Consider the following 12,708-nt stretch of genomic DNA (forward strand, 5'->3'; position numbering starts at 1 on the left):
CCCAACGGGGATGGGGGTGGCAGGGGTGGACGTGGTCGTAGTGTCCATAGGAGAGCTGTTGCTAGAGGTAGAGGCAGCAGGGGTAGGAGAAATAGGGCTGGAAGTAGCACTAGCTCTTTGGATCCAGCGCCCCAAAGAGGTGGGTGTGGCCGCGGTAGACGTGGCCGTGCTGTGCGTGGGAGAGCCGGGAGATGTGGTAGAGGCAGCAGGGGTGATCTGGATCTAAATAGGGCTGGAAATAGCGATGACAATGGTGGCTGGGTTTATTTGAGAAATGAACACGTGTATCAGGACTGGATCAAACGCTTTGATGAGCCTGTTGGTAATTTAGTACTTTCTCCTTTTTTATTGTTGGTTTCCTCTTTTCTGATCATTTGGAATGAGGATAAAAAGATTTTTAAAAAACATGCAAATAAGTTCAAACATCTATTCAATATCTACTATTTCCTGAATATTATGAAATTCAAGATGGCCACCTCTGATGACGTCATAATATGCAAATTAGACGAGTATATTTACACCCCACATAAACTTTCGGTCATGCCCAACATTTTTCTAATTTACAGTAGATCTCTATCTTTAAGCCCTCTCAAGCCGCAATCTTTTGAAATCTTGATGCCAAAATCCATGAATCACCTAAGCTCCGATGAAGTTAGTTTGCTAACCGCACTAAAGTCAGTCCGTTTCTTTTGGAAGAAAATAGCTGATGTAACAGTCTGGCTGAGGAATCGGCTGCTTTCTGTTTTTCCTGTGAACAATCCACCACACCCGTGTCTCCTCACAAAACACTGCAGTTAATGGGGACCATGCCGAGAGATGTGTCCTGCATGTGACACCGCAGGTGAATTATAGCAAATACAGAAAAAAAAAAAATCTTCAGTATTCCTCCCATGATACATATCGCTTCACGGCTAGTGTAATAAGACAGTGGAAAATCCGAGCGAGTGGCCCCTGCTCTCAGCCTTAACATGCATGGCGTTACGCATTCAGACAGAGCGCGAGAATGAGATGGGAAGAGCTTTGAGAGACAGAGAGAGAGTGAGAGCATGCCCATACAAATGTTAACTGGGCTTGGCTGTTTCCCTTCTGTGTGTGTCAGTGGGCCTGCGGATTAAAGCTGGAAGGTGATAAAGGAAATTAGACGCACTCTCCATTGGCCATGGTGCATCTCACGGCTGTATAGCACAGCCTGGGAGAGTCATTTATCAGTCCTTTAAGGCAAGCTCTTAACCTTGAACAACCAGATGGAAACAAATGAGCCGCCACATACTGGCAATCTCAAAGGAAGTTCCCCTCTGTCCACCAGTTCCTTCCCAGAGAACAGTTCAGGAGGCCCGTCCAATTCACATTTTATTACTCTGAGCCCACCTCATCATTCATTCGCACTCCCTGTCTCTCCTCCCCTGCTCTCTCTGTAGTCTATCTTTTAATTTTCCCCATTACTCTCCCAGACTCGCGGTCGAGAATTGGTCTTGCCTTCTGCAGAACTATCCGTCTCTGGTATATCGTTCTGTTAGGACCCTATCAGATGTGTCAGTGGAAGCTGTGGTCTGCTGCTGTTGGCAGCTTTGTTCTCTGACACTACTGCAGTCCTCCACCCATTACTGAGACTCTCTCTCTCTTCTGTGCTGAGCCCAGATAAGGTCTGCGGGGAGACTGTGGATCAGTACGGGCGAATCCTTGCATTGTTCTTACTGTTCGAAACTCCAGATTCTGGACTGGCAGGCGATACTAGCCTTGTTGAGCTCCTAAATTCTGGCCTTTTCATATTCACCTAAAAATCCTATTAACAGATTTGGCCTTTAACCCCAGAATGCAAAGAGAAATCCAATTAGGTAATAGTCTTATAACACTCCTTGCGTCAAAGCCATATGACTTTCTTTCTTCTGTGGAATACGAATAGAGAAATGCTGCAGAATGTGTTAACCCCTTAGCATTTCTGTAAAATTTGCCTAAAACACACAGTGGAACGCTAACAGGTTAATAAAAGAGAACAAAAAAAGCACCATAAAAGTTTCATAAAAGCAGTCAATATGACTACTCAGAAAAAGATTCGGATTTACTTTTATTAAATGGAAGACAGAAAACTAATTTTCATTTTTGGGTGAACTATTAATTTCATGTAATTGTATATGTGTGTTGTGAGTTGACTTTTGTGTGGACAAATTTGCAGTATGACAAAACCTTCCTTTGGGGGACATTTGAAGGCATTTAAAAAAAATAAGAAAATAATGTTTTTAAATTTTAAAATGCTATGTTTTTTTTTTTTTTGCATATTATTGTTATGGTGTAGGTTTTATAAAATATGCACTATATTTTAAAGGTTTGAGGCCAATAAGATTTGTAAAATATTTAAATATTTAAATAAGTATAATAATTAAATAAGTCTCTTATTCTTACCAAGGATGCAGTTATTTAATAAAAACACAGCAAAGGTAATATTGTTTCCAGTGATGGCAAAGCTGAATTACTCCAATCTTTTACCACATATACAACTGAATATGTTTATAATACATAACACTGTCATGTATTTACATATTTACTTACAAAAACATGAACAATTAAAATCTATTTGAAGCTGCATGTTAATACAAACTCATTTTTAACATAAAAAATAACAAACCACTAAATGTGAAATTAGTTCACATTATCAAAAAAACTTAACTGAGAAATTCTTTGAATGTCAAGAAAAAATGTAGTTATGCTGTTCAGTGTGAGTTATGTGTGTGTAAAAATTAGCATTACCAGTGACTGCATAAAAAAGGATATAAATCCGCTCTGACCTGCAAGTAACCTTTGCATTGCCTCAGACAGATTTTATAATCCGTATTGTAGCATCTGCCAGCAAACACTCAAAAGTTTCAACCAGAATCCGCTTTCTTCTGATTTAAAAAGCCAAACACTTACCCTGGCACTGAGTATCTTTCTTGGCCGGCTCAAAGCCCGCCATGCAGGTGCATGCTCCCACGGGAACCATCCATTCTCCATCTCCGTTACAGCACAGCTTTAGAGGGACAGATTCCTCGATGGCGTTTGGCACACAGGCTCCGGCGGCGATGACCAGAGAGGTGCCCTCGGCACCAGTGGCCGTCTCGGGGAAGACAGCGAAGTTAGCAATGGTGGTGGAGCACTTTTTAAAGAAGACCCTGGCCGAGATGAGGGACATGCAGGCACCCAGGTCCTGGAAGGCCAGGTAGAAACCAGCTTTGGAAAGAGGACCGAAGCTACGTACTTTGGTGTTGACGATTCCTGACTCCAGCAATGAGAAGCTCTCGTCGGGGGCTATGGTGTCCACCTGGGGACAAAAGAAAATAGAGAAGGTAAGTACATTCAATTTGATATTGTTGTCCAGTCACAGAGTGTTAGGACTTTCTGTGGACTGTAAACCTTTATTTCTGTAATTCTATCATAATTTTCTCGCCCAAGTCATTCTAAAGGTCACATTAGCGAACTTTTGGTAACATTTTGTGGGTCCATTGTCTTTTGTCAATAGTGTAGCAATGTATGAAGTCACTTTCAAACTAAGCAGCTTTCTGTTGATCAACGCAACAAATCCATGTGACCAACTTGAACCTGTTGCGAAATCTGTGCGAAATCTTTTGCGAAATATCTATTTGTGTTATTTCCTATTAAAATGACTGGAGATCGCCCATGAAAACGTAACAGCATCTTAAACCTGTATGACTTTCTTCAAAAATAATATTGGACCCAACTGACATTCATTAAATGGACAAAAATACACTGACCTAATATATTCTTTTGTGACTAAATGATGACAATCTCTTTAAATATATGTTACATTCCCAAGTAAATAAGACACCATCATTCACCAAAACATTGTAAAATGTATCATCATGCAAAGTCTTAAATTAAAAGAAGTCATCATTCCGGCTGACCTTTACGTAGGGGTTCTCCCTCCATGGCGGGCTGCTTGCTGTGGCCACGTCTCCATCCGATTCATAGTAGAACAGATTAAAGGTCTCCTTACAGGACCCGGGAATATTGGGAATACTGCCACAGTCCCGCACAGAGAACTTGAGCTCCACGTAAACTCGAAGAACTCCACGGCGTGGGATGAAGTCTGTCCGGAGCCAGTTGTTCTGATTGGGCTCCAGTACGTTACAGACCTGGTATGTCCTGATGGGGCTCAAGTGGTCATCATATCCACTCACTTCTTCCCACTGAGAAGGGCATAAAATACTGTCACTGAATGCACAATGAACTTTCTTGAAATTAAATGTCCAACTGAAAAATGACAGTAGATAAGACCTTTGGAATTGTGTAAAGAATATGTGTAATTTATCATTTAAGGTCTTATTGCGTTTCTTACTTCCAATGAAACTAGCAAAACATGGAACTCAATGATGCTGTAACTTGTTACCTTCCTCTCTCTTTATGTAGTGAAATCTTTCTTTATATATAGTTTCTATTGAATGGTCCTTGATCTTTTAATCTTTTTCCACATAATTGTATGGGTCAGTGACATAACAATTGAATAAATAAATAAATAATTGAAAAGAGAACCTTCTTAAGTTGTTTTACATAATCTTGTATTATAATTCCTTAAGGGTACTGCTTCACTGCTTTTGCATATATAAAAAAAAACATTAGTCATGTGGTGCAACCAACATGCAGAAACATACAGGGGGAAAAAAAATTAAAGGCAGAGTAAGTGATTTCTGGTAGCCAATGTTGATATTTGAAATCACCAAAACAAACACGCCCCTACCCCAAAAGTGTCTTGCCCCTATTTTGATAGCTCCGCCCCACATATACGTACGCAACCCAGGCAACGATTAGTTCTGTGAAACAAAGCAAAACCAATGTTACACCATGTCTACTTTAAAACTTTCTTGAAAATGGTATAAAGACATTCTTCGTCATTGACACAACATATTTTCAGACTGACTTTGAAATCATGCCACATTTCTTCTTTTACTATGTACTTACAAATTATCATTGGAAGTGTCGCATCATGTCTGGTTAGGACACACTGTCACACAAAACCTAAAAATCCTAAAATGATCCAGATCTATGGATCGTTATTAAGATGATACCTGTAAGTTGTGCCTCAAAGCAGCACTAAATGGAAGTAGGAATAATGAACGACTCAAATGCTCAATTAAACTCATGTCGGTGGTTAGGGTAAATAAAAATGCTTTCTCAAAGGTGACATTTGGGTTGCCTGAACTTCTCACAACACAATTAAGAGGCACCGCAGCGAGTGGTAGCATGTGTTTATCTCCAGGTGTGAAGGAACACATTACTTATGATGATGCATGGCTTTTGTTTGAGATGCCATCGAGCGCCTGCCTGCAGAAAGGGCTGAGCTGCTTAAGATTGTTGCCATGACAACCCATCATTTCCATTGACTGACTTCGCATGCACATTCCAAAGACAAATCATACTACGGGAGCGAATGGATTTGGGTGGGGGGTGTAAGGCTTAAGGTCAGACTCGCTGTGGTTAATTTCTTCACCAGTCACATGTGTAAAATAAACTGCTGCTTGCAAACACAGAGGTGGTGAATGATTGTTCTTGTTAATGGCCCCCTTTCATTTGTCTCGTCAATGCATGTGTAGATTAATAGCCGCCCTTTCGGACAATTACAAACAGGAAAACGCTGTAACTCACCCCGCTTTCTGGATAGGTGGTCCACGCCAGCTCTGTAGTAGCCCACCTGCTGTCCATAAGAGTCTCTGCAAAACAGGCAATCAATTAGGCTCCGACAACAGCAGCCTCCATTCCAAACACAACAGAGCATCAGCACTCTAAAAACTGTAATTTAAACGTGTACATATCAAAGCACTTCACTCATTTGAATTCCCCGCATAGTCTGCGGAAGGCCTAATCACTGTTTTCACTCCTAGGGTAAATAAAAATGCTTTCTCAAAGGTGACATTTGGGTTGCTGAACTTCTCACAACACAATTAAGAGGCACCGCAGCGAGTGGTAGCATGTGTTTATCTCCAGGTGTGAAGGAACACATTACTTATGATGATGCATGGCTTTTGAGATGCCAGACATCGAGCGCCTGCCTGCAGAAAGGGCTGAGCTGCTTAAGATTGTTGCCATGACAACCCATCATTTCCATTGACTGACTCCAGCAGTTTCAGAACCGCAGCCACAGAACCGGACGTGAGGGGCGGAGTTATTGACAACGAAAGAGCATGGTGAGTAGTCTAATGTTTTTGCTATCATACGTTTAATAATTATCGTATACATTACGTTAAGCATTTATCTGCTAAGTACTTAATGTGTGCTTGGCTTTATTATATTACAGGAAAACGCTGTAACTCACCCCGCTTTCTGGATAGGTGGTCCACGCCAGCTCTGTAGTAGCCCACCTGCTGTCCATAAGAGTCTCTGCAAAACAGGCAATCAATTAGGCTCCGACAACAGCAGCCTCCATTCCAAACACAACAGAGCATCAGCACTCTAAAAACTGTAATTTAAACGTGTACATATCAAAGCACTTCACTCATTTGAATTCCCCGCATAGTGGAAGGCCTAATCACTGTTTTCACTCCGCACACTAATAATGTGATCCGCATTTATCTACCCACTCCAGCTCTGGCCTGTGGCTGATCTGAGAACAGATCCTGTTGCGTACCGCAGGGATGCTCGCAGCACAGTGACATTCTGCATCCCAGGCGATCACTGTTCTTTAAATACACTCCGATCAGTGGAGCAAAACTGCATGAGCCAGCTTCCGCAAATTAACCGCACATGTGAATGTTTTATTCACTTTGTAAGTCAGCGTTCGATGAAGCCGAGTGGTCGCTTCAAATTAAAGTGACACGCACACATCTGCGCGAAAATCAGTGGAATCTTTAGAGCAGAACATCAACTTAGCTGATTAAGGCCCCGGCAAATGCACATATGGCAAACGTACAAATGCCGTTTATGTGGATTGTACACCTTGCTTTTATAGCACTGTAAATCACAGAGAGAGTTAATTGTGTGATCAAATAGCTGTAAGGGCATCTCGTCGTGTGAAATATTCATAAAATTGAAGGGAAGTTCTTTTGATGCTTTGATCAATTCCTTATGACCGCATTCAGTCTTTAAGCCCTTTGCATCTGTGCATTTGGCTGCATTGTGGAAAACAATGTTATGATACTTATTTTTACACATAGCAGCTCATCGCAGTCTATTTCACACAAATGAGTGTACAGGATGTTCTTTGAAACGTTGTTTTGTACAGTCAGCAGATGTACAAAACGCCTCATTATTCTTTGAAATCTTTTGTTACTCCACTAGATTATCCGAATGTAAGACTATAAAGAAAAACAAACAACCTTTAGAGGCAGTTATAAGGAGTAAAATAAGAATAGTGCTTATTTGTTTAATTACAATAAGCATGTTAACATGCAAAATTAGATTTCAGTCGGACTAAAGCAATAGTCATGGAAATGCTTTAAGGAACGTTCTCACCAACTATAACGATAACTAACACTATAAAGTTTTAATAATCACTCTAATTCTACGAGAATAGGAAGTTCACACCACAATGGTAATGACACAATATTGTTGGAAACATGATTTTGTTTCTAGCTGATGAATAATAAAACATTAACAGACAAACAGAATGCACCCGACTTTATAGAGCTTGAGCATTTCAATTGGCAGACGACATAACTGAAGTGTGCCATTAGAATAAACAGAGCATTATTGTGTGTTGATATGGCAAATATATATAGTTAATGTTACAGTCATCTTTATAGTTTTTGTTCTTGATATGAATGGGCCTTTAGTCCAAATGAAATCATACAAATTCCGTTTTTGCAAAATTGGACTAAAGGTGTGGTCACATTTATCATTGTTCAGCGATTTTTCACATCATTTCAAAATCCAGTAATTTCAACATGAATTCACATGATTTGGAATTTCAAATGAGGACAAAAGATTTCCACATGCAAATTCTGTAGGGGCTAGTCCTATTTATGCGATTGTAGCCTGGCTTTATCCAGAATGTGTACGCATTAATCTGACTGCAACTGGACTCGCTCTGTATGTTTACAGTAGGGATGTGCAATGGATGCAACACAGGCATGGTATGCGACTAGTCTGTATCGATTATTCGTATATGCATTGTGTCATATGCACTTGAAATCACAGAACCAGGGGCCTTACACACAAAAAAAAGTTTTTGTATTTAACAGTGTGAGACACAGTGTAACGGAATGAAAAAAAGCAAGGTATAGAGATAAATTTTTTCATGCCGTGTGAGACTCTGCAAATGATGCAATACACAGAGGTAAAACATGTCTGTCTAGTGCATGTTACCATTGCTATGAAAAACAATGGAAAAGCGACGCAGTGGAATGCAAAAAATAAATAAATAAAACTGTAACTCAATGACTGTGCATGTAAACGTAAGAAAGTGTTATTATCTTGTAATGAAACTGTAATAACAAAAACTCACCCTTTTTTAAACCACAGTAATGATAACCACTAACAGGGCCAAATCACGTAAGGTTTGTTTTATATTTAGACACCATAGTTCCCAGAAGGCTTCTGACAGATGGACTGACTTGACACAGGGGACCCTGGATGCAGCTTTACACTTTCCCTCTTGTCAAGAGATGCTCGGCCCACTTGACCTCCATTGGAAGTGTAACTAATGTAGTCTGTTCATAAACCTGCTCGGAAACTAGGCCTATGAGTCAAACACCTACTCTCTCTCTCTCTCTCTCTCTCTCTCTCACACACACACACACACACTATCGCTTAAGATCCTCACACTGAAACTGATGAAGAATCGAATAATGGCCAAGGTGAAGGAGTATCTGGCTCCACTGTGGTTAAGGATTATGGATAATTATTAGTTAAGGGACATGACCAAGGTACATAATGAAGTCAGCTATGCCCGTATCTGTACTAAAAATACCAAACAAAATCCTGCCTTGAGACTGTAATTTTGTAACAAGAAACAATCTTGTTTTTGCTGAGCAGCAATTTGTTTTGCATATGAAATTGATAATTCTCAAGCATTAAATTACAAGAAAAAAGAGAGACTGATTGCTAATATGCTAATAGTATGCATTTTGTTAAATATGCAAACAACAGATTTTACAGATGTACAAATATATATTTTCATTTGTAAATTACATTTGTGAGGGCTAGAAAATATGATGGGGACACTAACCTATTCATTAGAGTTCTCGACAGTGTGAAGTCAACAAACCTCAAAGGTATCTTTTCCGAAACCACACATAGGCTCAATATTGGCACGTTTCACCTCACCACTGTTTTCAAAAACTGATTTGGATTTCATTTCAAAATGCATTGTTACTTTGAAGCGAATCCGTTTTCTCACCTTTGAACAGCTGTGATCATGCAAGCCAATTAACATGTGTGGCAATTACACTGAAGTGATGCTGCTATCATCACTATCTGGGTGACTTAAAAGCCTTTAGGGTGAAATGTGTCACACCAGAGCAACAGGGGGCTTTCAGCAGTCCTAAACCATGTGTCACAAGCAGCACAAAGCACATCTGAAAATCTAACAACTATATGTCATTTTTAATACAGTAAAGATCAAAGCAGAACACTGTCATTATAACCTCACAAGACTCTACACTTCCAAGCAAATTAAAGAGATTCTTGGATGTATAACAACATTTTCACCATTCAACACAACAATAACTATTAGATTTTGATTAGTCATCGGTTTTACAGTTTGTTATAATAACAAAGCCACGGAGCATGTGGACAAACAGCATCGTCTGTATCAGTACATGGACATGCCATAACACAAACACCTCACTGTCTGTGTAAAGCTTCCACGCAGGATTCCACATGGAATAAGACATTTCTCAAAAAAACAAAAAAAAAGACCTTCGGAAACTAGAATTAGTCAGAATAATGGCAAATAAATGCAATGATGATTCAGAAACGGACACATTAAGCCCTGGTAATGATGTGAAAATCAAACAGTCATCCAGTAAAGGCTACACCTAAACGGACGTAATATCTTCTCTCTTTTCATTTATTCACTTTAAACGTCATAAAATATTGTACATTTGCAGCCGTTTGCATATCATCTGTATCACTGCCCGATGAATAAAAGGCAAAATCGCACCAAGACTATTTAAGTTTTCGTCAAACGCGAAGTTTTCGAGCCAGAACAGTCCGCGCCGTCTGTAAATCACAAGCTTTAAGTACAGATTTTTTGTTATTACACATTCTGTGGAATTCATAAAAGGAATAGCCAACTGATGGCCATATAACAGCAGCTTGGATACCGAGTAGCCCCGTAACAAAGAGCTTTTACACTTACCCTCAACAGCGAGAATAACGGGTACCCAAAAGCTGTATAATAACAGCGAATAATCCATTGTCATGAAGCTTGAGGTTGCAACATGAATAGCTTTTTGTCTATATATCGCCGGGACAGAAAGTCTCGTTAAATCTCAGCATTCATGGACTGGAGGAACGAATTCACGCCTTGAGAAATTTCAAGCTGGGGGAAAAAAAAAATGCAGAGCTCCTCTTGCTGTGGTTGTCTTCACGTCTTTCATGCACAACTGTTCGCACTATGGAATCCACGGACAGTCTCTTTCGTGAGCGCGGTCTATCATCATCTTCTACATGTGTGGCATCATCCTCATCCTCAGTGTGAAAGAAGCTGTTGATTCTCTGCGACTGCACGGAGGAGTGTCAATTGCGAGAAAGGATGGGGGGCGAAAGCTCTATTGGTCTCAATGTAAAACCCTGCGGGATACCGCTGATAACTTACAGACCAAGTACTCCCCGGTGTTCTTTTATTTATGCATTTCATTATTTGTTTTAAAGAAGTGTTAAATCGATGTGTAACTCTTTTATTGTATATGCCACTATACGGCTAAACAGCATAAGAATCCACAGAAGCTTAGTTGTGGTGAATTGCTAATGTATGGATATTTTTTGATGCACAGCGCCACTCACCGTTTGTTTACTGCAGGAATGAGATATATCCAGCTGCAGACCCGCAGCACCAGCAGTTTCAGAACCGCAGCCACAGAACCGGAAGTGAGGGGCGGAGTTATTGACAACGAGAGAGCATGGTGAGTAGTCTAATGTTTTTGCTATCATACGTTTAATAATTATCGTATACATTACGTTACACTCTGGTCACAATATGTGACGGCGAGGAACGATGGAGACGAGGAATAAACGAAACAGTCTTTAGTCCAAGAAACACAGGGTACATCCAACACTGGGAATAGCAGAAAACACATGAACATAACAAGTAGAACCGACAGAGACAGACTGCACTAGGACTTAAATACAGGGGAAGATTGGGGAAACACAGGTGTATAGGATGACTAATCAAACTAATTAACAAAATGAGGACAGGAACATGACCAAATAACAGAAACAGGGGCAAAACATGACACAGACAGTCCATGATCCTGACACACGTTCAGAATGCATTCCAATTCCAACCCACCTTTTTTTTGTGTGCAAAATCCTTTGTTTGGTCTTAACACCTCACCTTGCTGAGGAGTGCTGTGATTACTTCAGTCTGAAGTAATCACAACCACAAAGAACATGATATAATCTCTGGGAAAATATATGATTCATACACTGAAATGAAACTCAGCAGAAGAACTACAGCATTTTATCTTAATCATTGCATCACGGAACTTGGGAATTTAGGGGAGATCATTCAAAGATTTGCAGTAAACAGAACGCAACTCAGACTCTTGAGGGAAACAGCTTCGATCTTTGGGTAAGACAATCTTTGATGATGCAAATATTACCTGGTTCCGAGAATGCTCAAATCTCAGGGATTTGGTAACGTTTGATCATCTGATATAGTTGTGATTTCACCAGCAGATGCTGAAAGACATTGATCAAAGTATCAAACAGTGTGCAACATAAATTCAACCCTTGTAATACACGCAAGACTTCAAATCCTTGGCCATCCTCACATCTGTTTCAAGCAGCGGATGTCAACAGGAGCTTGTTTTTTAGTTTGGACAGTTAGCCACTGGCAGAGGTTGGCTGGGAAACAGAAGACAGGAGGAAGAGAGAAAGATGAAGGAGAACAGACGGAGGATGCCGGAGGGCCAGGCGCCGAGTCAATACAGTAAGCTGACAGAGGTGGATAAAGCACTCTCCCTGTGTGGCTCGCTTTCAAGACACTGCTGAAATATAGAGCCACTCTGGCCGCACTGGTGCAATAGGCTGGTGATGAAAACAGCTTTCAGTTTGTCACTGCTGAGCCTGCGAATCACAGGAATATTGAGCTTTCTCAGAAACCAGGAGCAGAGCTGGTAAATGCAATCAGAAATGTCACTACTCTCTTCTCTTCAGCTCTGGACTTGGCAAACTATGACCAGATAATGGCTATTTATTCAGTCGTTTAAGCATTTGATAATTACAGAAGCTACAGACCATAGCTGTGACCTACTTCCTCTCCATTCACCTAATCACACACTTTGTTTTTCTTTCTTTGTGAAGATCATCAAGGCCTCACTGATCTCAATTATGATTTAAGGGCTAGGCAATGACAAGAGCCAAACGTTGACATGCAACACATGGGTGCAGCCAGTGTTGGGGAGTAACTAGTTACATGTAAGGGAATTACGTAATTTAATTACAAAATAAATGTAACTGTAATCTGTTACAGTTACTGAGAAAAATGTGTAATTAAATAACAGTTACTTATGGAAATGTTAATGATTACAAAGGGAATATTTACACACACACACACAC

At 40.2% G+C, this 12,708-nt stretch overlaps 1 protein-coding gene across 1 annotated transcript in view; it reads right to left on the minus strand.

Moving 5' to 3' along the window:
* Positions 1–10,673, minus strand: part of LOC107722542 (ephrin type-B receptor 3-like) — a 43,385-nt gene extending 32,712 nt beyond the window's left edge. The window contains exons 1-4 of the mRNA XM_016530921.1: positions 10,286–10,673; positions 6,302–6,366; positions 3,897–4,181; positions 2,908–3,295 (exon numbers count right to left, since the gene is read on the minus strand). Of these exons, the coding sequence (XP_016386407.1) occupies positions 2,908–3,295; positions 3,897–4,181; positions 6,302–6,366; positions 10,286–10,349 (802 nt within the window). The 5' untranslated portion in view covers positions 10,350–10,673. The remainder of the gene's footprint in view (positions 1–2,907; positions 3,296–3,896; positions 4,182–6,301; positions 6,367–10,285) is intronic.
* Between the last annotated feature and the right edge of the window lie 2,035 nt (positions 10,674–12,708).

This window comes from Sinocyclocheilus rhinocerous, unplaced genomic scaffold (genome assembly GCF_001515625.1).
Source record: "Sinocyclocheilus rhinocerous isolate Xijiao unplaced genomic scaffold, SAMN03320098_v1.1 scaffold161, whole genome shotgun sequence".
In the NCBI taxonomy this organism is placed as follows: Eukaryota; Metazoa; Chordata; class Actinopteri; order Cypriniformes; family Cyprinidae; genus Sinocyclocheilus; species Sinocyclocheilus rhinocerous.